General features: G+C 42.4%; 1 protein-coding gene across 1 annotated transcript in view; it reads right to left on the reverse strand.

Moving 5' to 3' along the window:
* ryr2a (ryanodine receptor 2a (cardiac)) overlaps positions 1-27,269 on the reverse strand; it is a 139,548-nt gene that overhangs the window by 20,688 nt on the left and 91,591 nt on the right. Inside the window, exons 73-95 of the mRNA XM_056576687.1 lie at positions 25,592-25,784; positions 24,910-24,992; positions 24,191-24,348; positions 23,774-23,861; positions 23,318-23,410; positions 22,432-22,602; positions 22,097-22,156; positions 21,522-21,656; positions 17,059-17,171; positions 16,830-16,926; positions 16,507-16,613; positions 16,022-16,073; positions 15,839-15,889; positions 15,453-15,552; positions 14,540-14,619; positions 14,150-14,226; positions 12,018-12,091; positions 5,524-5,604; positions 4,874-4,962; positions 3,484-3,612; positions 2,824-2,928; positions 752-833; positions 222-380 (exon numbers count right to left, since the gene is read on the reverse strand). Coding sequence (XP_056432662.1) covers positions 222-380; positions 752-833; positions 2,824-2,928; positions 3,484-3,612; positions 4,874-4,962; positions 5,524-5,604; positions 12,018-12,091; positions 14,150-14,226; positions 14,540-14,619; positions 15,453-15,552; positions 15,839-15,889; positions 16,022-16,073; positions 16,507-16,613; positions 16,830-16,926; positions 17,059-17,171; positions 21,522-21,656; positions 22,097-22,156; positions 22,432-22,602; positions 23,318-23,410; positions 23,774-23,861; positions 24,191-24,348; positions 24,910-24,992; positions 25,592-25,784 — 2,377 coding nt within the window. The remainder of the gene's footprint in view (positions 1-221; positions 381-751; positions 834-2,823; positions 2,929-3,483; positions 3,613-4,873; positions 4,963-5,523; positions 5,605-12,017; positions 12,092-14,149; positions 14,227-14,539; positions 14,620-15,452; positions 15,553-15,838; positions 15,890-16,021; positions 16,074-16,506; positions 16,614-16,829; positions 16,927-17,058; positions 17,172-21,521; positions 21,657-22,096; positions 22,157-22,431; positions 22,603-23,317; positions 23,411-23,773; positions 23,862-24,190; positions 24,349-24,909; positions 24,993-25,591; positions 25,785-27,269) is intronic.

A 27,269-nucleotide genomic window follows, 5' to 3' on the forward strand; every position in this document is an offset into this window, starting at 1 on the left:
TTTCCATCCACCAATCGGCACGGTCCACTGCCTCAGTCAGATGATAATCATTTAGAATCACGGTACCAACAATGACCTAACTTCGGTCTGGATGTGGGTAAATTTGAGACCATTTATCAAATGTTTCGTGTTTGTTTAGCATAGTCTAGATCCTGCATGTTCTAACTCCTGCGTAGTCTAAATCCTGCCCAGCCTAGACCCAGGTAGGACCAGCTACTTGCCTTTGCCATCCAGATCATACTCCTTGAAGGCGTCCGAGGAGGTCAGGTCTTTGAGTTTGAGGAACATGTCGAAGAACTTAAGGATCATCTCCACGTTGTTGGAAGATTCCACCAGCATGTCCACCATCTGCTTGCCAATGGTGCCGTTCACCACGTTACCTAAAGGGTGGTGTCGGAGAACACATGACAGGACTGAGATCCAGGAGCAGTATGAAGCCAGGTTATAGAGAGGGAGTGCTGACGGTGGGGGCCCTAAGGTTCGAAACAAGGAGCTCCAGGTTCCACAAGCGCCACTTAGGTTAATTCAACCATTGTTACAAAGAGGGGAGTATATGATGATATAAGATAGAATCACCAAGTGTAGTCATAGTGGTGAAAATCACTCTCACAATAAACATTTTGAACACTAGCAAGAATTCACTACTTTCACTTTTCACATTTTCTGATATGGTCTGTGGAGCACATGTAATGGAATGTTGACATGACACAAGTATATTGAGACCTTAATTCCAGATTATCTTCAGACCTACCCTCAAGCATAGAGAGCAGCATGACCACCATGTCCTTCTGGAGGTCCATCAGCTCCTTCAGTAACTCTATCTGACTGGAGTCCTGCAAGGAGACAGTAACAGGTTGTGCCCTCGGTTGGCCGGACATATCAAAACCGATCAGACAATCGTACAAAAGTCTCATAGGGAGGGGAAGTAAAAACCTGCCCCATTAAGTGGTAACTTTATGACGGAGAATGAGCCTTGAATTTCCCATTGACCATTTGTAGAAACAAATACTACCGTATTTTCTGCACTATAAGGCGCACCGGAGTATAAGCCGCAGCAGCTAAATTGAATGATGTGTACATATATAAGCCGCACTGGTCTATAAGCCGCAGGTGTTTTAATGTTTAATTACCATTAGGGCTGGCCGGAATGCCATTTATCAGGCTTCGAATACTCTTTGGTTTTTTCAGAGTGAATATTCGAATACTCGTTCCAGAAGAAAACACCATCAAAAACAACATTAATAATTTCTATATACTCCCTGGAGCCGATTTTGACAGTATCTGTATATTTTGTTGAAGATTTAATAGCTTTTGAACGTTAATTAGTAGGCCTAGGTTGAAGTTCCTTAGTTTTTCCCTGTGAAAGCGAACAGCTGTTGTTCCGTTCCAAATCAGCTGTCCTCTGCCATCTCAGCCCTTACGGGAGCTTTTTAATTCATCCATATTATATCCATTATATTGTCCGGGTATTCCCAAGACGCTCACGCTCTGCAGCAAGCCAGTCACAGTTGATTGGCGCAGCGTTGTACAGCAAACGTAAACAAATAACGCTAGGTTAGCATTTCGCTAAGTATTACTTTTCCTCCCAAGATCCCGCTAATGTTGTGTTATAAAGTAAAGGGACACAAGATATCTATTCTTCCTATACCTCTCTCGCTTCTCTGCTTGGTGTCGCTGACGCTTATAGTTTGCCTCCCTCACTCTGTTAACGTCACATACGTGGAAAAAAAACAACGAAGCTCCGATTCCAGCTTACTGATTTAAGCTTTGAATATTAATTTTCCGATTGGCCGTTAGCTGTAAAAATCCATACATTAGCCGCACTGTTATGTAAGCCGCAGAATCGAAAAATGGGGAAAAAGGCGCGGCTTATAGTCCGAAAATGACGGTACTTTAATTCCAATATGAACTATGCCATTGGCTACCTTTTTCAGATAGATAAAAACATAAGCCTAGAATAACTGCCATCAAAAGATGTGGTTTAGGTAAAGGTTAAACGTGTGTTTAAAAACGTTGTTGAAATCAACAGTAGTTATAACCTTTTAACGATAAATAGGAATGGGACTTTGGATTTGCAGCACAACCTATAATACACATTCCTTAAAACATCTCTACGGGAAAAGCGATGCATTTCACCCCAGTTTGAAGGCAAACACCATGGGGAGCAGTTTCACTCTCGTGCACTTCCTGCGCCATGTCTATAAACTTTGAGACTTGTGTGCAGTAGTAATTTTCAAACAGGACTATTTAGCTTTTGCTATCCCTAAATACGTAACATATTTATTAAGGGATGTGCTGTTTGTCCTTGTGGGCCAGACGGGAGCCATTTAACCTCAATACGGCCTTGAAAGACTTTATTTTAAACTACTTAAATCTGCAGTAGGTAAGATTTAAGAGCTATTATTTATTAGCAATGGCGCAGCAATCCATCAACCCTAAGTGAGTGAAATGCTCAGATTCAAACTAACTGTGCCTCATTATGAGACAATTTCCACCTCTCTGGGTTAAATTCCACTAGTGAAGACCAATCTCTTCCATCTTCTTTATCATTGTTCATCACCTCTGTCAATCACAGGTGCATGAAATGAATCACATCTCAATGAGGGAGGAGCACAGGGAGGGAGACAACAGAGAGGTAGGGCCTTTTTTCTTTTTCTTTCATTCTTCTATTTTCCGCTCTCTCTCTTTCCAACTCTATACTCTTACCTCCGGCCCCTATAACCAGCGTGAATGTCCCCTGGCTGGGGCTGACATGTCGGCTCTTTTCACAGACTGAGCTAGTGCATGGTAACATGACTCTCTGCACCTCGCACCCAAACCCACCTGAGACAGTTTCATCTGCATATGGGCGAAGACATGCAGGAAGCCCACAACCGCGTCCCACAGGCGGCTGTGGGCCAGACTTTGCTGGTTCCCTGTGCACGGGCCCTGGAGGGAGACACGTCAACATGAACACGCACGTCAGACGTCTTTCAGCCAATAGAATGAAGGAGGAGCCTTCAGGAAGGCAGAACATGTGGCAGAAATTTGTGCCTCACCTGATAGCATTCATCTTGGATCTAAATGCTAGCTGGGGGGCTAGTGCTTGGCAAGCTAACATGCTTTTGGCTTAACACTGTTTGCATATCGATTGAATAAGACTTTGCTATTTTTTAAAAAGCCTTGCAAAATCTCTAGCTATGAGTTCATGAGTATAAAAACATTTCTTAACTAACAACATTATCTTCCACTTTATATTGTAAGTTAAAATGATTAGGTAAAGAGAATTCTTCAATATAATTCTCAACATTATATTCACATATGGGCTTTGGTTTTAACCCCTCTCTTATAGTCACCTTGCCCCATAATAACTCAATAAGGCACCTATATGGCAAGCTTGTATTCCTACAGAGCATCAAAGTGCCTCCCAACAGATTTAGTTAGAATCTAAAGCGATGGATCAGGTTCAGAGCTGCTCTCCTGATCCCAGGGGAGTGAGCTCACCTGGATGTACTCAGTCAGCGTGTTGAACACCTGCTTGGCCACGTTGATGGCCTTGGAGAAGTTCCTCTGTCCCTGCTCGTCGATCACCTCCTTCCCGGAGTAGTACCAGTAGAAGTCACTGATGGACTCCTAAAGCCGCATGAGGAGGATGAGGGCCAGGACAGAAGATGAGGGTTGGACACTTCAATGCTATGCCGAACTCACACAACAGGATCTTTACATCTTTCAAAATGGTGGAGAAATGGTAGAGTAGAGTAAGGACTGGAGCGAGGACGTTAGAAGGGACGGGAGTTTTTCAGGTTGTTCAGTTCCAAAATCTTGCTCTCTTCCGCTCTTTGCTGCTCTCTCACTTTACAACTCTGGGATCTGACCTGAAGCAGTTAGGTAGTTTTAGAGAGACCACCAGAGTAAGATGGATCCTCAATCTATGTAACCACAACCCTCCCCTCAGGCCTCCCTCCTAAGCCACTCCCCCATAGCTTGCTAGCTTAGCAATAGGTCTGCTCAGTGTGGTGTTGGAAGACTAGCGTAAACTACTGGACAGTTTAGTAGAGGCCTGTGGCAGACTTACTGATGTTAGGAGGAAGTCCCCAGTAGTCAAGCACCAGGGGGCGGGAATGAGCCGTACTCTAAGGAGGAAGTAGCATCAGGGGGCGGGACTGACCTGTACTCTGAGGAGGAAGTGAAACACCAGGGGGCGGGACTGACCTGTACTCTGATGAGGAAGTGAAGCACCAGGGGGCGGGACTGACCTACTCTGAGGAGGAAGTGAAGCACCAGGGGGCGGGACTGACCTGTACCCTGAGGAGGAAGTGAAGCACCAGGGGGCAGGACTGACCAGTGCTGTGTTCCAATACCCGTACTTCCATGAGTATACTTAAAGGAAGTACACTATCTGCACTATCCGTACTCACTTGAGTACGCTAATTTTTCAGATGTGAGTGCTGTTCCAAATCGAGTACTCTGTGGTGCACATACCGGAAATGACGATCACGACTGCCGCCGTGGCTCCTCCCCCGCAATAAACATCCCGCTTTGAACGGTGAACTCTTTACGCCTAGCAGCTATAAAAACTATAAAAACTACAGAATGACTATTAATGCAGGCTATGTGGAAAATGCGCCAACTTTGGCTCAGCCTGGCTCCGCCTCTTCCGCTACGTAGCTAAGATGGCTGCCGTTGAGTACGGGGAGTGTCCTTCGATCCACACTTCACGATTAGCCCGTTTTGAGTACGGCATCCGGGTCCTTGAAGTATACTTCTTTTCGCCGGATCTGAATTGGAACGTACTGCGTACTCAAATTTTGGCTAGTAAGTGCGGACAGTACGGGTATTGGAACACGGCCCTGTACTCTGATGAGGAAGTGAAGCACCAGGGGGCGGGACTGACCTGTACTCTGAGGAGGTAGTCCACAGTAGATATAATGATGTTAACGGTCGTGTTGTTCCCTGTCTGGGTTCGAAGGTAGTTCTGGAAATCTGACAACCACAAGGTGTATATTCTGTTTAAATTTAAAAACGAATGCATACTAAAAACAGATGAATCAACACTATACAAATGAGTGTGTATTCTTCAAATTACAACGAATCAGAACATCCAAAATGTATGAATACAAGTTCTGAAATAAATTAAGCTGAATTGGTTTCTACACACATTATTTAAGGAGAATTTAACTAATCTCTGCTGTTCTGTTATATCGGAACATAATGTACCAGGGTGACTAAGGGTAATTATTTTGATTATATCACAGTTGATTAGATATTAATTACTTTCATATACTATTATACAATAATTATAGCATTCATTTGAAATATTCTTCTGCAATGCTTTGTTATGTCTTCGACCAACATCTGGTAAACAGTTTGAGTTGATGATTGTAGTCAAGGTTGGATTTAAAGTGAACTTTTACAGTTCAAAGTCTTTTTCCTATTTTTGTTATTTTGGGTGTACAAAATAATGCACACGCATGAAACTTGAGTGAGCCCAGAATCAAGTGATCCCCCATGCTGTGGTATCAAAGGGGCCGGTCAGCCAGTTACCAGAGTTGTGTCCTTCACAGAGGAGCTGCAGGAAGCGGAACAGGTCACAGGTGAACTCGTCGTCCTGCATCACCTTTTCACCTGGCCGCAGATAAAAGGACCAGCACATACACACAGACAAACACACACACACACACACACACACACACACACACACACACACACACACACACACACACACACACACACACACACACACACACACACACACACACACACACACACACACACACAGAGACAGGCACAAACACACAGGCACACACAAACACACACGCACGCACACACAGAGACAGGCACAAACACACAGGCACACACACACACACACTCACACACAAACAAAGGCATATACACACACAGGCACACACACAGGCACATACAAACACACACGTCAATTTTTCCAAAACATACATTTACCAAAATTGTGTAGACATTTACCCACATTCAACATTCAAACCCAAGGTACACATATAAAAAAAAAAGGAAGAATAGCAAAAAGGAAAGCAGATAGAAAAGACGATTGACAGACAAGGAGAGATAAAAAGAAAAAAGAAAGACTACGTTAAAAAGAGAAGTGCATTTTACGAACGAAGCAACACCAACAACTTGAGAATGATAATAAGGGTAGTGTGTATCGCTGACATAAAACACCAAAACAAACAATATAGAAGATGCAAAACCTCTGCCTTTCAATCTTCCTGGGATGAGATCAACCACAGCACACAGACACAAAACATACCTTTTCCAACCAAAAGTCAAATGTATCAATACGGCGGCGTTATGGCATAGGATTTGTGAAACACCATGCTCAGACCATTTTGGGCAGTTTTTCTCCGATGTATCAATTATGGTTTAACCAGGTGTCAATGATGCAGTTAATCAGGCTGGTGAGGAAACACACTGAAACCATGTTGTCATGGAAACCGGCGGGCGGGAATAGGCAAGTGGACACAGAAGCAACCACAAAACAGGGCAGTAAACTGGATACAACCGGACGCAGCTGGGGAAAAAATTACAGTTGGAAAAAAAGTCTGAAAGCCACTTTATTTCTGAGCAAAATGTATATCAAGGAATTCTATATATATAATAATTATTAATATGATAATTAAATAATTTGAAATTCTTTGTGTTATTATTTTTTTATTATTAGTCTTTTTAATATTAAATAGTAAAAAGACTTTTGGAGTCTTGCCTAAATGAAGAAAAAATAAATAAACATTCTATATTGTATCAAAGTCGCAATGTGAAACTTATAAACAACTTCAACTTTTGTTGATTTACGTAGACGTATCGGTTGTTGATGCTTATCAATAGTGATTTTAATACAGTTATCAATAAGGGATACTCCCAAAACCCTCTCACTCAGCCACCCAGCCAGACGAGAGTGGACAGAACAGCCAATCAGAGTGGAAAGAAAAGTTCTTTGTTTCTTGTATTCTGAAAGTCTCCCGTCTCTAACTTTATCGAATTACAAATAAATTAAAACAGTTTCAGGCTTATTACTTAGAATGGTTAACCAGATGATGATATGTTATATTAGAGATTTATATTTGTATGATTATTATTATTAGAATAACTACACTAGTATTACTACCATTATTACTATAAACTACACATAATTTACTCTTATTTTAGAACCAGTCAAAACCTCCTCTGGTCTATCCGCACAAAGAATAACTTGTAACAATTTAATACGATGAGATGAGATCCACGCAATAAGAGGACAGTATTGAAAAAACTTAATATTGACCTCTGCCATGTCCTACAACATGTACAGTAACCATGGTGACTATGACAAGAGTCCTGATTGTGATTGGTAAAACTGATTAATAAGTAGGCTAGAGTCATCAACAATCGGCCTTGGTGCAAAATAAATAAATGTGTCTTTTTGGCAAAAAAAAAGATTGCGTTGTATGCCCTGTGATTTATTATTATTTTGTTGACTCAACAAGCAATAAGGGTCAATGTAAAATGACCTTTAGAAAGAACTCCTTAAACGTGAATATTTTAACGGGATAACACAAAACAATAACACAGTACATTCAAATAATAAGCACATTATGAAATGCATAATTAAGGCGTCATAAAGGCAAGGGCAAAATCATTATAGACTTTTCCAGTGAACCAACGCTCAGTTGGGATGGATTGATGTATGACCCACAGCCGGTCACAGCTGGATCAAAGAGCCTTGTCGCGAAGCAGAGACACAATGCAGAGCTTCACAGACCTGCCTGCTTTTATAATCCTGCACAATGTACACAAGGGGGCAGCCAAGTGTTTCCAACCTCAAATGTCCATGAATGGCCAAGCACCATGAGGCTCTGCTCTGTGGTACACGGCCACCCTCACAGCTTGGAAGGTGTTTAGTGCATCGCAATCACTGAAGATAACGTGTTGGGATTTCGCCTGGGGCATCAACTAAAAACAACATGCATGTTCCCTGCTTGACCAATCCGCAGTGAGCTGATGCAAACCTCCGCAGAGAAGGGCACCTCGTTCTTGACCTCTGTGTGCCTCAGTCTCCAAGCCCGTGAGCAGTGGCTTTAATCACAGAATCAGACCTCGGTTTGTGGGCAGTATGGAGAGAACTAGTGAGCCAGCAGGGCATTTTGTATGCTCGTACCTTGTTTGGCGATGATTTAGTTTCTTGAAAGTGGTTGTTTGGTGAATACTGCACTGCCCCCTAGTGAACATATGCATGTTGGTAGACATGTTACAAGCTTCCGTATACGAATACACTAACTGATGCAGAAACATGTTGAAGGCTCAGAAGAGGGGAATTAGAGAAAGCATCTACACCCCCTCCCCTCCCTTCTCCCACGGAGGAGCAGCGGAGCACAATGATTTCAGAGAGAGAGAGAGAGAGAGAGAGAGAGAGAGAGAGAGAGAGAGAGAGAGAGAGAGAGAGAAAAAGAGAAAAGCTTAACACATTTAACACATTGCGAGCTGTTTAATGTATTACATAGTAATAAATTGAATGTATAACATAGTAATACATTTAATGCATTACATAGTTATACATTTAATGTATTACATAGTAAAAGATTAAACTGTATTCTAATCAATATTACCGTGTGTGGATCATCAGAAGCTCGATGCAATTTTTACACGCAATGAATATTCATAATAATATAAGGATACACACTAAAATCCCCTATGGCTTGTCCACCGTTGATGAAACAGAATCCTGTGCACATTCTGTGATGCATGTGTGTCTTTGTGTTGAGTGGATTTGAGTGGACAGGATAAGTTAAAATAAGTTGTCCTTTCTGGTTTCTCATCAAATGCTCCCCCTGAGATGAAAATGGTCCGTATATATAAAGGTTGATAGTTGGGTAACAATGGCACACGACACATTTCGGCACAAGAGAACAAAATTGCGAGAAAGGGTGAAGAAAAAAAGACAGAAGAACAGGACTATGACATAAATATGGACAGGTCAGCTACACCCTGGGAAAAAATGCAACCGATACAATGGGGTGGGACGCCATCAGATGTGGAGCACAAAGCAAGATATAGACCATGTTGATAGGAGCTGGACAGAACTGACACCACAGACAACGACCAAATGGCAGAGGGCATAATTACCACGCTCAGAGGTGATGGCTGAGGAGGGGGAGACAGAAAACAGCAAAAAGGCAAAGAAAGGGAACAGAAGAAAAGCCAGTAGTCAAATAGAGATTTAAAAACCTCCCAACGGATTAAAAAAATAAAATAATAATCGTACAAATCAACTGGTAATAAAAATAATTGATATAAAAACTGGTAGCACTTTATAACAAATTCCCTTAGCAAGCCAGATGATGATGGATCAACATTATTAACTTATTTTTTATCATTACACCATAAGCTGCGAAAACGTATTTAGTATCCACGAATGATTTGACAAATCATAAATTATCATACAAATTGACAAGCAAAACCCAGATATTGTAGGTTCATCTGCTAGCATAAGAAAATGTTTAATAAACATTGTTTTACTACCTATTGTCACAAATCTTGATTGATTATGAACTAATAATATGAATAAACTAAACATAAAGATATTACCTATGAGGCTTGAAATCAATATATATATGGTTAATGGATTTAATAATTTAGGTATTTAGCAGTTTAGCTGTTTTTCATGTGCTTGTGTATAGAGCTAGTGCCTCTGTTCACTAGAGATGGGAGTCACAGTAACTCAGGATAACTATGACAATACGATAGGATGACTGCAGCAACGATGATATCCTGATGCAGCTTTATTCAATACACGACAATCATCTACGTTACATCAGAATATCTTTGTGACTAGAAGAAGTGTCAACTGGTTTTATGTAAACCTGGAGACATTTCAGGGTTTATTCTGCTATCAACAAGCAAAACAAACGTGTTTTATGAAAACCTGGGATATCAGAAATCGTGATCTAAAGTTGTGCTAGAAGGTAATATGTGATGGATAAGGAAGAGTGAAGAATACAGTGCTGAGTGAACAGATTTTGGGTCTGTTTAGTGGCTTATTATTGAAAATCGGTTGTATGGAATGTATGGGTTATGCAAATTCAAAATAATACATCTTGGGAGGTTATTCTATTTTAGTCCGATTATTTTTTGAACAGGCTAGAAGGGAAGGAAAGTGGACATATACCAATGTAGGTATTCCTGGAAGATCACAAACATTCATTTTAGTGAAGTCTTTTCAGAATGTGTTAAGCTTTCAATACTCAAAAACTAGGGGTTATCTAAGATAATAATTCCCATAGTGCTGGCACAAATCTGTATTATTAAGTCCAGTTTGGGGTTACTTATGTTGAAGAAGGCCTATTGTTTTTGCGGGTATTTGGGGTCTGAAAAAGTTTGACAAACAAATATATAGATATTTCTATATAGGGTCAATCACAATACAAAACTATGGCAATGGCCCACACAGAAAATAAACAAAAACTGGTCGTACATAGTAAGAGTAAACCTGAATCATAAACGTAAATCAAGTAATCATTTGATTCCTCTTGAGTCGATTCCAAGATGGGTGGTTTGGTAATGCCAGGGAAGTGCCAGAAGATGAGGAAGGATGGCTCACTGGCTTAATTCTAATACAGTTGACAAATAGGCGTAGGTCAAAGTCACATCATAGTTTCATCATGGAGGGCAAATGACCAAAATGGCTTGCGTTCACCCAGCTTATCATATATTATCAGTTTATCATCTTCTGTATGATAACCACTGGCTGGCACATTGTTGTTACTGCAGGGGAATATTTCATTTTCGCTACCAACTTGTTAAATATTTTCTACAATGATACCTTTACATAATGATGACATAGTGTGATATATTCATGGTCTTGGCAATATCCCGTAAAGAAAACAGAGATGGATATGACCCCGACGTAATCAAGAGTGGTCTATCCTATACACCATTAGAAGGTGTGTATTCTGCAAACTATTTAATTAGGCTTTATAGACGGAAGGAAAGGACGATGTAGTACTTCACATAAGCCTGACTTCAGACAACTCCAAATCTGGATGTTTTAGGACTAGGATTACCTCGGTTCAATCAACCAGTATGTTTCCAATAGTCGGTCGATGCACTTATCTGTCCATTCTGAATCATGTTTTTGTATTTACTTACATCCTTAATGTATCCAAACACAATAAACCCATAGCCAATAAGAAGAACACAAACAAAGTTTCTCAGAAGCAACAAGGTGGTAAAATCCTGTGAGCTAAAACAAAGACCCCTTGTTATGCCGCTGTCTGGACTCTGTTCAACTGAAGCTGGTTGTGAGATCGCCATGCAAACAGTGAGGTTAACTCCATCTAAACAGGCGGGAACCAGCTCCAGACGTGACAACATTCAGTCTAGATGGACTCGTCAGCCTGAACCGTGAAGGTGCATTTAGTATGGGGATTCATTCAGACACAGGCTGAGGTGATTGTGAGCGAGCTATGGGCTCCTGCATCACATTACCTTTTTAAATCAAGACACAATCATAGATAATATCAAACCAAAAGTTGTTTAATACCATCAAGACCAAAAACTGGATCAGACAATGCACAGACTAGGGGGTACATTTATAAATGAATGTATAGTGGTAAGCCCCCAGCTCCCTTCCATAACCCTCCAGACCGTAAGGTGCACCGCTGAGCCCGTCTAGGCCGTGATGTAGACGGTCCCTGTGATGCTTAGTGCAGACAGTACCAGTAGGTAGACTTTAAAGATGCAGGAACAATCATGAGGTGAAGACCTTAGATGATTAATGCTTATGAAGAAAATGCTCAAACAGACTGTTAGACATTTGGCATGGTTGAAAGAAGTGAATCATCATTTGATAGTGACTATCCCGTTGAATGGATTGTGTTATTTTATCTATAGAATTAACTTTTGTGCAAATATATATATAATTCTGGCAATCACAAACACTGCAATGATTCCAAGTTGATTTAAGCCATATGGACAGCCATGTTAAAAAATGACGACTTTATGAGCTGAATACACCAGACTGTGCTGCAGCCTACCTGATCCTTCCTCTGTCACCATGCCCAGTCCCTCTGCCTTGTTCTGCCTCTCGAACGCATTCAGATCCAGAACACTGAAACAAACCACAAAGTCTGAGCATCTCACTCTCTGTTTACATGTTTACCTGAAAAGTTGCTGACACAAAAACAAACAGCCATCAAGGGAAGAAAAGCTACAATCCTGTTGTGATGTAACTGGCATTCCTTTTCAATAAGCCACCATTGTGAATACACAGCAAATCTTTATAAAGTAAATCAAAGTGTGTTCCCCTCACATGAACAGGTTTTTGGCACATTTTGGGCAAATCATCACTTTCATGTTTTGTGTGGTCGGATAGGGCCTGAAACAATATAATTTATGCTTGATTTGATCAGAGGAAGATCCATTGGGAAAAAGTGGGGATTGATTAGGTGTAATTTAGTAGAAAATGATCAGTCTCTGATACAGATTATTATAGATTTAACGAGATTGCGAACTAGAAAGACATATAGGCTGTTCCTAAAATTCATTAGAAAATTAGAATTAAGTGTTTTTAGCGAGGAACTTCAACATCCCAACGAAGGGACAATTGCACAAAGTTTGTGTGGATGCTTAGAACTCCGTCTGGGCAACAGTGGATTGTTGATTGTCACGTCTAAGGGAAGGTTAAGCTTCTTTGACACTTGCTGAGCTCCACACATCTACACACTCTCAGTAGCGCAACTATATGTTAAAGTATAACGCTACAGTGTGTGGCACTTTTCATATGCAATATCCCTCTTTATAATGCTCATAAATGACGGTACTAGATAAAAAAATAAACCTAAAAAGTGGTGTGGGACGTAGCCATGGGGATAAAACGTACCCTCAGTACAACTTAGAACCAGATTTAATGGGGTGACATTTTTGCACCCAAGGCTGGAAAACACTATATGGATCTGCCCACGCATCTCTAGAACAAAAGGAACTTGCCTTGCAAAGAAACAACTGGTACCTTGCAACTGGTACCATGGAACAGGCTCGCGTCCACTTTGAAGCCTTTGACATTACAGGATACGCATCATAGGATACGCTATTTAGACTTGTACTTAATATTGACAAAACCAAAATGATCTGCTTTACAAGAAGTAAGAAAACATCTGATATGGATGACAACCAGATTGTTACGCTAAACAACAAAGTGATCGAGAGAGTGGCAACCTACAAATACCTGGGCTTTTTTCTAGAAGAAAATCTCTCTTTCAAACATCACACTGAGTGTCTTACTAAAAAGCTAAGAATGAAACTGGGTTTCTTGCATAGAAATAAATGTTGTTTTTCTTTTGGTGCCAGGAAGAAAATTGTCCAAGCCGTTCTTTTATCTGTTATTGACTATTTTATATATGCATGCAAATTCATCATCTCTGAAAATGCTAGATTCTGTGTACCATGCAGCATTACGGTTTGTCTCAAACTCTGGCTTCTGAACGCACCATTGTAAATTGTATGAGAAAGTTGGTCTGTCTTCCTTATACACCCGTAGGATGGAACGCTGGTATATATTTCTTTATCAGGCAATTCTGCACGATCTGCCTCCATATTTGTGTTCTCTAATGGTTCCTAGAACAAACAGTGCACGTATCACTCGGTCTAGCAGTTTGATTATGTATGACGTTCCTCGGACTCGCACTACGTTTGGTGAAAGTGCCTTTAAATCTTTTGCCCCCTCATCATGGTGTAAGCTACAGGAACACCTTAAACTGGAATCCCTAATCACCATGAACAATTACAAAAGCAGGATCAAGGACTATTTAACCACAAACTGTACATGCCCGGTTACTGAACACTGACTTACTGCCAATGAGATTGATGCTTTGTGACATTTTAGTGGCAGTGGCAACGGGTAGTAGTTGGGGGGGGCAGTACGTAAAAGTCCTGTTTCTCATTCTCTTTTTCAGATTCACTCTTCTTCCGTTTCTTTCAGCCAGTGATGCATGTATAATGCAGACCAACAGGGGAATATAATTCTGATTCCTGTAGTTCTTCAGCATTCTTTGATGGATGAGAGTCAATGAGAGTCAATATGTTTCATACTGAGGATTAAGGGCTCCTTCAGTTTTACGTTTAGACACTAAGTCATGTGTTTGCTGCGGTCAATCGATGAACAGCGTACCTGCAGGACTGCATGAGGCCGGCCAGACCCTGGAAGAATCCCACATCCTTTTTGTCTCTCAGATAGTCAAGCATTTTCTGTCAAGAGAGTAAGGGAACAAAACAAGAAATAGCCTGGTCAGAAAGGAACATTCTCTCTTTTATCATACATCACCTGAGCCTAATACTAAGAACATGACAAGAACCACATCCAGGACAGGGAGAATAAATATGGGTTGTTAAATTTAGAATATGACAAAGGAATATCTGAAACCTGCAGTGTGTGAGTCCCTCCCTATCGCCACTTGCTCTGATCTCCCTCCCTCTCTCTTGCCAATACACACACGTTTAGAGCCGCCCATTCCAGCGTTTCATTGGGAGAAGAGAAGGTCTGGGAACAAGCTTCAGGTACCTGCTGCACGGTGGAGTTCCCCCCGTTGAGGACCGCTATCCCCAGCTTCAGAGTGGACGCCACCATCGGGCCCATCTCACCTAGGATCAGACAGACATGAGGCTACTGTATTGATGCCTGATGTGAAATCTGTCTGCTACAGCAGAAAGTACTGGACAGGAGTAGACATTGCAAAGAGATAAACATCGGTTTGAAATACAAAGATGCAAAAATAGATGAGCTACTTCTAAAGTCCAAGCACATGGGATGGGTCATGTCAGGACATGGTCCAGGACCTCATTGGGTTGTGTTGGTTGTTGATAGCTGTTTTAGGCTGCCTCACCTTGCCCAACTGATTAGACTCTGTTGCTGGGTGAGGCTGCACACATTCGTTCATATGGCAATCAATTCACACAGGATAAACCAGCCACCCCCACACAATGCAATAAACTCTCCAACATAGCACTGGCATCGTGCTAAGATCTTAGCACAGCAGCCAGCATTAGCGGCGGGGCTAGAGATCCAATGCATAATGCCTCCATTCATTGCCTTTAGCATAAATTGAAGAAACTGGCATTCAAACCCAGCATTTTATTTTGCCAGCCTAACATTTAAAGATTTGGGCAGATATCATTCAGATATCGCTGACTTGCAACACATTTCAATAACAAGTTGCATTAATGTCCAGATGGATATTGGATATTGCTCTTGCGGAATTATACTCGATAAGCTAATTTGACATGCCAGATGTAATCCCAGAGCCCCTACTGACATGGCTTCACAGATCCAATTGATACTAGATGATGGCTGCATATACACCTGGAGTTGTATGTGTTTTGGTTTAAGCCGAATCTTATCCGAATGGCCTAAACCCATGAAGGCCAGGTGTGAAGGTGTCTGAAGCTCATCACAGCATCGCCAGGTTGGAGCAGACCTTTGCTGGCGCTGATGGTCTGCAGAACCATCTCAGCCGCTCCCCGGTCGTGGAGACGAGCCTGCTGGTAGAGCAGCTTCTGTTTCTCCATCTCCTTCTCCTGTTGTTGGGAGAGCCATCATGATGGAGACAGTGTTCTCACAACAACTCATTTCATCTCATTAAAAGTCACACCAACAGATCTGTTACACAACCATTTATAGGGGACTACCAGTTAAATCCACATTGACAGTGCTATGAATGTAATCCTTCAATGCCATCATTTCAATGATAACAATGAAATGTAAAATGTAACTGAAATCTTGTGAAACACACCCCACATTTCAGTGCAAATGTATATCAAGTTGCTAAAAGAAAATAATGTTTAACGGGAACAGACACCGTACCTCAAAGCTTTTCACTTCGTCTCCGTCCTCCTCCACCTCATCGTGACAGCTCTGAGGGCGGAGAAGGAGCAGGGAATGAGGTCGGCCATGAAAGGGGCTCCCAGTAAAGCTACGTCAACATTCATCAATACAAGAAATAGCAAATAATAACAAGTCATTTGGGGGAATTTAACTGGGCCTTACCTTGGCCATTATGTCGGCGTAGGCCATGTAGAGATTGTCTTCATCTAGTTTGCTGCAATAGAAATGAAACAAACTGTGTGGTTCAAGGTCTTTCATGGTAACGTACTTGCTTACATCTCAATTTCTACCCTTGTCCAAACTACAATTTCTACTCTATTAGGGTGGGTTCTCCAAGCCAATGCTTGTTTGTTCATATCCCACTTCCATCTCTCAATCCCAGTCCAGATTTACGATGAGAGCTAATCGATTCCGGATGCTGCAGAGTGAACTGGTCATCTGTGTCCAGAAATTAACATTGTCCCAGAATGTAGTTTTACAAAGTATTGACGTATCTAACGGCATTGTTTGTAAGCAGTCGTCCGTTGCTAGTTGTGTATTTGCAAATCTTGAATCTGAACTGAGCTCTTCTGTCTGTCACCTGATGCTAGTCTAGAGCAGGGTAACATTTCTCTGTGAGAGCGGTTCGCTCATGAAGAGCGGCGTACCATTTCTCAGTGAGAGCGGTTCGGCTGAACAGCTGAATGAGTTGATGCAGCGGGTCAATGTGCTTCAGACTGTCTTCCTCTTCGGCTGGCTCATCCTCGCCAGATTTCTGTACAGTCATGCACAGACAAAACATAGATAAATACAGGAAGACGCTTCAAATAGGAACATTAACTATCGATGCTTTGACCCTGAAACTGAATCATCTCTTAATTTATATGGCTAAATGCTAACTAGTGAAAACATATGCTTTTTTATAAATTCCCAGGGCAATGTAATTCAACTTTGTTGGGGACATATTGTGGCGTTTTGAGGAGACACTTACAGCCAGGTCCTCTATGAGCTTATCTTCAAAGTAGTGGTCTTCTGCCTCGATCCAGGACTTCTCGTAGCCTTGAAGAAACAGGTTGACAGCTCTGTGTCTGAGGAGGACGAAAGGGGAGAGAAAGAGGCCTTTATATCTTCCCAGCTTCCATCAAATTGTATACGTATTGTCACAAAAATATAAATATGACAGGAAAGGCGCTGTATAAATGCAGTTCTTATGTGAATACCTGGGCAGGTTGTACAGGGGAGCCATCCTGAAGCACGCCACAACGGCCCTCTTCCTCTGCTTGGACAGCAGCTTGTGCCACACAGCCTTCTTACTGCGCTGGGGGTGCTCCACCTGCAGGACAGGGACAGGTGAACCACCGTGTTAACATGGGAGTATCGGGAGTCCAGGCTCTGTGAGGCTGTTCTGTGGGGTAGACCATTTCTCTGAAATCAAAGTATGTCAGGTTGTGGCAAAGTGCACATTTGGCAAAGCAGGGAGTTGAACAGGTCTTAAAGGAATACTTTTACCTGGAGACTATTTTCAGATTTTTTAGATTTGTCCATTATTGAGCGAGAACGCAGTAGCCTTAATCAGCAAAACGGACAGAGAACACAGAGAATTACTGGTGTGTCTTTCCCTTCGCTTGACCTGGTTGGGTTGTTATTGTGTCCTGCCAAGTCTCACTCAATGAGAGTTGAGTTGTGTTGTTTCAGGAACGGTTGAAACATGAGTCAGAGCTGGAGAGTGTTGAGTTTGTTGTGTTGGACTACGGAAAGCCTAATTAAGTGTTATGTAAAAGATTCAGGTGAGGGAGAGTTAAGACTGTAATGAATTGGGATATATATACTGCAAGAACGCAACACATCTTTTTGGGGCAGACTTGATTTGACACAGTAACAAACAGACCGTGATCAGGCAAAAGGTAAAGGAATGAGTTTTATTTCTCTGGAAGGATCCAAATCGGTGAAAAGTTTTCCTTACGATTTTTCCAAATAATTTGTTAACCCGTCTGGCGTACCATCATATCAGGAGATATTTTTCACTTGGAGATGTTGGATAAATGGTCAAATAATATGCAGGACGGAGTCTATGCTCTGTTTTATATATCAGACGTTGTCCTTAAGGGTTAGGCCAGTGGTTCCCAAACTTTTTCTGTAGGGCCCCCCTTTTGTAGATTAAAAAAATGTCAAGCCCCCCCCACACACACACACACACACACACACACACACACACACACACACACACACACACACACACACACACACACACACACACACACACACACACACACGCACACACACACACACACACACATCCTTTGCTTGTACACTCCTATATAATTTATTGAAAACATTGTCTGTAATTAAGACAGAACTACAACTTCAGTGTGTGACATGTTATTGAAAAATTGAAATAGTCACCTTTAGAGTGAAGCATTAAAAGTCACACTGCAATATGCATCTGCTAAATTCAACATTCAACAGCTTCCCTCAAAATTGCCTTTGCACAAAACTGGCAAGTTTACCAACTCCCTGAAAACAAACAAAAACATGAACATTTTCTTTGCAAGAATTACACTCCTTTTCAGTGTATTTTCTTATCAGTGACTGGTGTGGGCTTGCTTTTTTCTGCAGATCTTCTCAAATTGGGGCTGCAGCTGTGAGACTGCCACTCTAATCTAATTTTCAATGTCCAGCTTGGAACTGTATTTTGTCTTAATCGAGGCAACTACAGAAAAACCTATCTCACACAAGTAAGATGTGGCCAAAGGAAGGAGTGTGGCCAGAGCTCTCCTGCCTAGCAGTGGGTAGTCCTTTTCCACTCTTAAACTGCAGCCTCATTGCTGAATCAGATGTAACATCAATTAACTGTTCCTCTTCTGTAGTGCTAAAGTCAGCAGCTGGTGTTGCACTGAAGGGGTCTCTGATCCATTCATATTTTGCAGGATCCTGCACTGGGAAATACCTCTTGAAATGCTTTTTTGTAGGGCAGACATATGAGTTTTCATACATGGGATCAATGTGTTTCGAAGCTTGTTGACTTCGATGAATGATTCCAGGTTCTCAAATGACTCTATATTCCCCTCTTTCACCCGCTGCTCCCACATCTCTAGTGTTTTTGTGAATGATGTGATTTTATCTGCCAGTTGTGGAAGGTGTGTGCTGCTGCCCTGCATCTGCAGATTTAGTTCATTGAGTTTCTGAAACATGTCACTGAGATATGCAAGTTTCATGAGGAAGTTGTTGTTGTTAAACCTGTGGGCAAGTTCATTACCATCTTCCTCCAAGAAGATTCTGATCTCATCCCGCAGTTCAAACACCCTGGATAAAACCTTCCCACGTGACAGCCATCGGGACTCACTGTGAAACAAAACAGCTGTGTAGGCGGATCCCATTACCTTGCACAGCGCGGAAGAAATCTGGGATTTGACGGGTCTTGTTTTAATGTAGTTCACAGTGGCAATGATGTCATTACATCATTCAGCTCGGGACCCAATTGTTTGGACGCTAGCGCCTCTCGGTGTATCATACAGTGTGTCCACTGCACATTGGGGGAGACGCGCTTGATTTCTCCCTGTCATTGCCTGAGCCCCATCTGTGCAGATCCCCACACAGTCCTCCCATTTCAGATCAGCATCTATCAAGTAAGTGTCGATGATTTTGAACCACTCGTCTGCAGTTGCTCTGGTAGAAAAGCAAATCCTCCCTCAAATCTTTGCCATCAATGAATCTGACGTATGCTATTAATAAACAGTCTTTGTTACTGTCAGCAGCTTCATCCATCTGCAGAGCAAAACGTTTGGCTCGTATTTTGTCATTAAGCTCCTCCTCTATGTCTTTTGACATGTCATAAATGCGCCTCGCGATAGTGTTGTCTGACAGTGGAATAGCCTTTAGTTTGCTGGCTGTTGCTTCAACAATCATAGTTGAAACCATATCAATAGCGGCAGGTAGTATTAATTCCTCTGCTATTGTGTGCGGCTTTTTACACTGAGCAACTCTGTACGCAACTTTGTAGGAGGTGAGTTGAGCATTTACAGGCACAGAAGCTTCTTTAGTAAAGCAACTCTGTTGTAAACGACAGTTGAGTAGTTGTTTTTGGAAGAAACCAATGGGCTTATCTTTGTGTTCGGGATGTGAAGTCTCCAAGTGGCGTCTTAACTTGTTCGGCCTCATACTGTAAGAAGCTAATATTTTGAGACACACAACACACTGCGGTCTCTCTTCATTATCCACCGTTGTACTGGTGAAACCAAGTGCAAGATATGCCTCATCATATTTTCTTGTCTTTGTTTTGGTAGTTGAGGCATTTGGTGTGGATTCATCTTCTGCTTTACGTTTACCTGGCAGTACTTTCACAAACTTTTCCAGGATTTGCTAGCTAGCAGTGAAGAAAATATGAACCGATAATTTATACTTCCAATTTATAGCCTCGCACGGGCCGTCCCACCTCGCGCCGCGCCCCCCCTGTCATAACTCCGGGCCCCTCGTAGGGGACACGCCCCCCAATTTTAAAACCACTGGGTTAGGTTACCCAACCAGGTAACCCTAACACCAGGTAACCCTAACACCCGGTAACCCTAACGCCAGGTAACCCTAACGCCAGGTAACCCTAATACCAGGTAACCCTAACAGGTAACCCTAACACCAGGTAACCCTAACGTCAGGTAACCCTAACAACAGGTAACACTTCCTAACAGGTAAACCTAACAGGTAACCCTAACACCAGGTAACGCTAACACCAGGTAACCTTAACACCAGGTAACCCTAACAGGTGACTCTAACAGGTAACCCTAACAGCTAAACTTAACGCCAGTTAACCCTAACATGCAACCCTAGCAGGTAACCCTAACAGATAACCTTAACTATAGGTAACCCTAACATGTAACCGTAACAGGTAACCCTAACATGTGTCCTTAACGACAGGTAACCTTAACATGTAACCGTAACAGGTAACCCTAACATGTGTCCTTAACAACAGGTAACCCTAACAGGTAACCCTAACAGGTAAACCCCTCAATGACAGGTAACCGTAACAGGTAACCCTAAAATGTAACCATAACAGGTAACCCTAACACCAGGTAACTCTTACACCAGGTAACTTAACAGGTAACCCTTACAGGTAACCCTAACAACAGGTAACCTAACAGGTAATCCTAACACCAGGTAACTTAACAAGTAAGCCTAACAGGTAACCCTTACAGGTAACCCTAACACCAGGCAATATAACAGGTAACCCTAACAGGTAACCCTTACAGGTAACCCTCACACCACGTAACCCAAACACCAGGTAACCTTAACACCAGGTAACCCTAACATGCAACCCTAACAGGTAACCTTACCTACAGGTAACCCTAACAGGTAACCCTGACATGTAACACTAACAGGTAACCCTAACAGGTAACCTTAACTACAGGTAACCCTAACAGGTAACCCTGACATGTAACCCTAACAGGTAACCTTAACGACAGGTAACCCTAACAGGTAACCCTAACAGGTAAACCCCTTAACGACAGGTAACCCTAACAGGTAACCCTAACGGGTAACCTTAACGACAGGTAACCCTAACAGGTAACCTAAACGCCAGGTAACCCATTTCCTATTACCTGCACATATGTTTCTTCATCAAACGAAAGGATAGAATGCGCATGATAATCTAGCCTTAAAACGGTTAAATGTGGGAAAAGATGTGTGTACAGACCTGGTCTAAGTGGAAGAGGACATGAGCGATATCTAGCACCCTCTCCACAGTCTTCTCCGGATCAGAGGTCTCCTCGTTGCGGTTGGGAAGGTCTCGGTACAGGGCCATCTGCCATCGAATCGCTGGGTCTTCCAACTGCGAAACAAACAGAAGATGTCTCGAGGCCTGAGTGCAATGCAGTGGGAATGGGAAACGCTTTGTTCTGATACCTGACCTGGTACTCAGGTCAAGTCATTTGACCTGAGTATTTGTATAGCCCTCAATCCCAGTTACCGTCTCAAAAGATCATATATGTAAAGGAAAACAGCAGCATGTACACAACAGAACCAGGTGTCTGCAACATCAGACTGGGACACTGGTCGCAGAGCTTTACATGTTGCTCAAATCAAAGGCCTCAGTTCAAAGCAACCACCAATACAAATGTAGTGGACCTCTGATTGGTGCATTGATAGTGTGCAACCTCACAGTATCATGCTACAGCTCAGCTAGCTTACACTAGGACTGATAAATATTGACATCTTATAAGCGACGTCAACCTAAGCTTTGTCAAACCTAGAAAAAAAAAGATGTTTCACCTTCCCTTGAAGATGTAGATTGCTTTTGATGATCTCCCGAACTTCATCTTCCGTGTCTTTCTGTTAATTAATCCAAAAACATTGAATGTAAGGATTCGGCCACATTATGGGGAATGAGATTCAGGCAAGCAATACGTGTTTAAACAACAAATAAAGCAAGTGTGTTGTAGAACAGTGCTCACTTAAAATGCTAAAGCTAATTATAGAAGATTTTTTACTTTAACTAATAGCAGTACTATATACCCCAGTTCATTAATTTATTTTAATCTACAAGAAGTGGTTTCAGGGTTGACTTTAGGAACCAGGTTCTAACCAACAGCAGCGGGTCGAAGCACCTGAGTGAAGCGGTTCTTAGCCAACGCTATGAGCTCCTGGTCTCCTGGCGCGCAGATGTTCAGCCCCACTGGGAGCATGCGCTTCAGCGTGGCCACGATCAGGCTGGTCTGCATGGTGTAGCGGTCCCCTTTCCTCTTCAGCTTCTTCCTCTCCTGGTCCGAAATGGCACCCTGGGGAGAGAGAGAGAGAGAGAGAGAGAGAGAGATGTTGACCACCTCTTAAAGCGCCCGTCCATTGGACATGAACTGAAGGGTAGCTACACCCCTTGAATTTTTGAGAGATTTTGTAATAGCTGCAATTTTAATTAGATGCAGATCCATTTCTATATTTAAAGCAGATCATCTCGAAGCAGGTGCTCCAGACATCCAGGCTCCCAAAGCCAGAACTGATTCACGCCCCTAATCTGATCTCTCATTTCTAACCGTTCCGGCCCTAGAGGTTCCCGATCTACAGATACAAACGTGTGCTCTTGGTAACGAGATCCACGGTCTGGAAAGAGTTTTTTGAGGGCCGTCGTCAGTCTGCCTGACTCGGCAGCGCTCAGAGGACTAAAACCAGCTGGACTCCCCATCCAGAGGATGTGTGTTTCTGCCATGTTCCCAAACGGAACACTGCTCAGTAGAAACGTCTTATTTTCAAATCAAACTAATTCCAAAGCATCATTCATTTGATATTAATTAGGACATTTCCAAAAAGGCCTTGTGGGTGTTATCCGCATCTACAGCACTTGATGGGTTTTGGGATTGTCCTGTGTTTGAGATATTCTGAGCCTAGCCTACCCACATTGGGGCCAGACTAATATCTGGAGGCCGAGCTGTCCTGAGGTTTAGGATGGCTTGGCGTGTACTAATGACATCTCTAAAACATCTCTTGATATTGTCTCACCTTCGACATCTTAGACTTGGTATCGGTGATGAGGAAGGACATGTTGTTGATCTCATTTTGGACCACAAAGTTCTGCTCTTCCCTCTTGAAGTTCTGCACAAGAAGCAAGAATTATACTCACTACACTATAACCGAATGTGTGAACACACGGTCAAATTATACATGGCACACTGCTATTACAATATTAAATCAGTACTTAAACACCTCTCCAGCATGTTTGAAAATGCCTCATTCTATTTGAAGCTTATAAAATATGAGGTATGAAGGGATTTATTCATGTTTAATATATATCTTTTGAGTCCCATAAGGATTATGGTGCTGCCCAGGGCTGTATTTGGAGTGTGGAGTTTGTGTTTGCTGGTATAAATTCTGCTTCAGAACAGGAGATTAACAGTGAAGTAAAGGTATCAGGTGATGTTGGCAGGGAGGGGTTAGAGGTCAGCTGGTGTTCTTTACATGCGACTTGGCCCAGAAGATGAAGACTTCGGCGACCATGCGGAACAGCTCCTCTGCCTCTGGGTTCGGTTCCTTCAGCCACTTCGCCCTGGGAAAAGGTACAATTCACCTCCAGTTGACACCTCTTAAACCACTTGTGTTAACTGTTTAACACTTCATTACGCCAATAATCTGAAACAATCAATATCTGCTGGGTTACTGTTTTCAGAACACTTGGATTTTAAGTATGGTATTAATCCAACAATATTACATTGTACAGGGAAAACAGGTGATAAAACGGAGGATGATCGGTGGCAAAAGTTTTTCTGAGTTGTTTCTTTAAATCAACAATTAAGAATTAAAAGCATGACAAAAAAAGATGCAAGCCTTTCAAAAGTGTATCAAAGTCTGAACATGACACAAGAGAAGGTAGCCTGCCTGTTGTAATCGACGAAGCGAATGAGGAGGGGGTAGAAGGCATACAGGTCCCGGACCAGGATGGTGAACTCATCCAACACCAGCAGCTCTGCCTCCGACATGTCCCCTCTGCCCTCGGCTTTGGTCTGCTCCTCGTCCATGAGGACCACAGCCGCTTTCTAGTCAAAACCGTTAGAGAGACCCCATGATGAGGTTACACTTCGCCCATAGTTAGATACACTTTCTGGGGAGAAACATGACGAGTTACAACTACCATGACAGGACAGAGTATAGTAAGATACACTTTCTGATGATGAACGTGAGAGAACCTATGAGGACAGCCCATAGTTAGATACACTTTCTGTAAATAAACTTCAGAGAACCCATGAGGACAGCCCATAGTTTGATACACTTTCCGGAGATAAACGGCCCCGTTACGAGTTAACACTACGCCTATAGTAACAGATACAGTCTGTCAAGGAGCAGACTGGGGTCAGTCTGTCTGCAGCAGAGCAGCATCTATACACACTATGATCTGTGACACTGAGAGAGAACTAATGCAATGGATCATCCATTGGAAACATTTAGTTGTACGTCAACTAATTGGATTTTCTTTTAAAAAACTGCTCTTTTCTGCATTTTATTTAATTACACCCACATAATTATTATACATTATTACAAGGGACAGACTCATAACTATGTTTTCAGATTTTGGTATGATAAATGAAAAAAAAGCTCACTTTTTTGAGTTTTTCCATCAGAGGCAGGAAGTGGGTCTTGAGAAGCTGAGCATTGGCCTTACTGATGATTGGCTGAGAAAATACTTCAGAGTAAAGAGAGATAAGAAGAGAGAGAGACAGGAATTGTTGCAACCATGATTCCCACAAGCAGGGACCAGATCTATTGCTTCTTTAGGTTTGAGAGTAATGTTGTCTGATATAGAGTCATGTTTTCTGATGTAGTCATGTTGCCAAGACTAGAGTCATGATGTCTGACCTAGTCATGTTGTCTATTCTAGAGTCATGTTGTGTGATCTAGGGTCATGTTTCTGATCCAGAGTCACATCTGATCTAGAGTAATGATGTCTGATCTCAAGTCATATTGGCTGATCTGGTCATGTTATCTAATCTAAAGTCATATTATCTCATCTAGACGAATGTTGTCCGATATAGTCATGTTGTCCCCGCTAGAGTCATTTTCTCTAGTCTTGAGTCATGTTGTCTGATATGGCGGCATTGTCATTATCTTCAAATCTGGAGTCCTATCTAATCTAGTCATGTTGTCTTATCTAGAGTCATGCTGTCTGATCTAGCCTCATGTTATCTTATCTAGAGTCATGTTATCTGATCTAGAGTCATGTAATCTGATCTAGAGTCATGGTATCTGATCTAGAGTCAGTGACTCCTAGATGTCACGTTTTACCTGCCAGTCTCTTCATCCAGGTGCCCTCGTCGATGCCCAGGTTGTTGTAGATGATCTTCAGGATGTTTCCCAGGAGGGCGTTCATGTGCTCCCACCTCAGAGAGGTGCAGCAGCGGTCGGTGCTCTCCGGGTTGTTCTCTGGACCGTATTCCCACCAGTGGGACATGTAGCTGCACAGCATGGGCAGCACCACCTGCAGGAGGAGCAACACCAGCAGGACAAAGATCACAATACTGCACAACTCATAGACGCAGAGCACATGTGTTCATTCCATCAAAAGTAACCTTTAAAGCACTTTAATAGTAGCAATAGTTGTCTGGATTCAGAATGACTTGTCTGATTTTAATGATGTACGTAATGCCTTAACTTTGGAAGTTGATTGTGCTCATAAAGCTCCACATGAAATCCAGTTCTAATAGTCACACAGCTGTGTACTGTGAGTCTGGCCTGGAGTAAGTGCTCCTGTCTCTTTTCTGTGGGGCAACAGCTTCCTCTACCTGCCTTGCAGCACAGTAGTCCCAGTGAGCTAGGGTTGGTAGCACTGTAAGGTTATTGTTAATGTTCTCCAACACCAGCCTCTCTCTCCTGGTTCACAGAGTGTTGGAGAAATGGCTTCATAGATGTTTATCACACACCATATGAGTAGCAACTCCAGGAAGCTCTTCAGTCTTACTCTACACGTCTTCTGCAAGTTGGCTGGTTCAGTAATAACGGCACTTGGCCAGAGTATTAGAGGCCATTGTAATGGGAAAATAATATTTTCACACTCCGTTTCCCTAACTGCTATTTGTTGGTATGTGCCCTTTTTTTCGTGGCTCCAACTCAGAATGCACGATAACGTCGCCCTTCGATGCAGACATTAGGGTTTCCATCAATTATTGACTAACATCTGGTTAACCAATACCATAATTGTATTGGGGAGCAGAGCTGTTCTCAGCATCCTGAGACCACACTGTATAAGAATTCCTTGCTTTTGCCAATGCATTGGACTTCTCCTTGCGAAGCAAATAGAGAGACGCAGGCTGAACTCCCAACTGAGGCCTCGGATTATTGTATGTTTGTTGCATGTTTTATTACTTAAATTAATTAGCCTAATTGGTATTTTGGATGACTCTTTTTCTCAAACATTTTGACAGAAACAATTGATGTGGCCTAAAATTCCCACCACAGCTATTTATTATAAATTACACCAAAATGATAGCCATTACTAACTCCCCCTCCAGAGAACACATTACTCCCATCCTCCGTCAACTTCTTTGGCTTCCAATAAAACTACGCATCAATTTTAAGATTCTCCTCACCACCTACAAAGCGCTAAATAACTTTGCCCCCTCATACATAACAGATCTCCTCCATCGCCACTCCCCCACCCGCCGCCTACGCTCCGCTGATGCCAACCTTCTCACCTCCATCCCCAAGACCAAGTATCGCACCCTGGGGGAGAGAGCCTTCGCCATCGCCGCCCCTACCCTCTGGAACTCCCTCCCTCTGGCCATCCGAAACTCTGATACACTCTGTTCATTCAAAAGTCAACTTAAAACCGGTGGTCTCTTCAGGACCACCTACAACATTTGACAAATCATCCTCCCCCATCTTCCACTCTCTCCCGCACTCTTAATGTGTTGCCTATTGTTGTGGTGTTGTTTATTTTTAATTATTTCCCCTTTTGTTTGATTGT

This window comes from Gadus chalcogrammus, chromosome 18 (assembly GCF_026213295.1).
Source record: "Gadus chalcogrammus isolate NIFS_2021 chromosome 18, NIFS_Gcha_1.0, whole genome shotgun sequence".
Taxonomy (NCBI): domain Eukaryota; kingdom Metazoa; phylum Chordata; class Actinopteri; order Gadiformes; family Gadidae; genus Gadus; species Gadus chalcogrammus.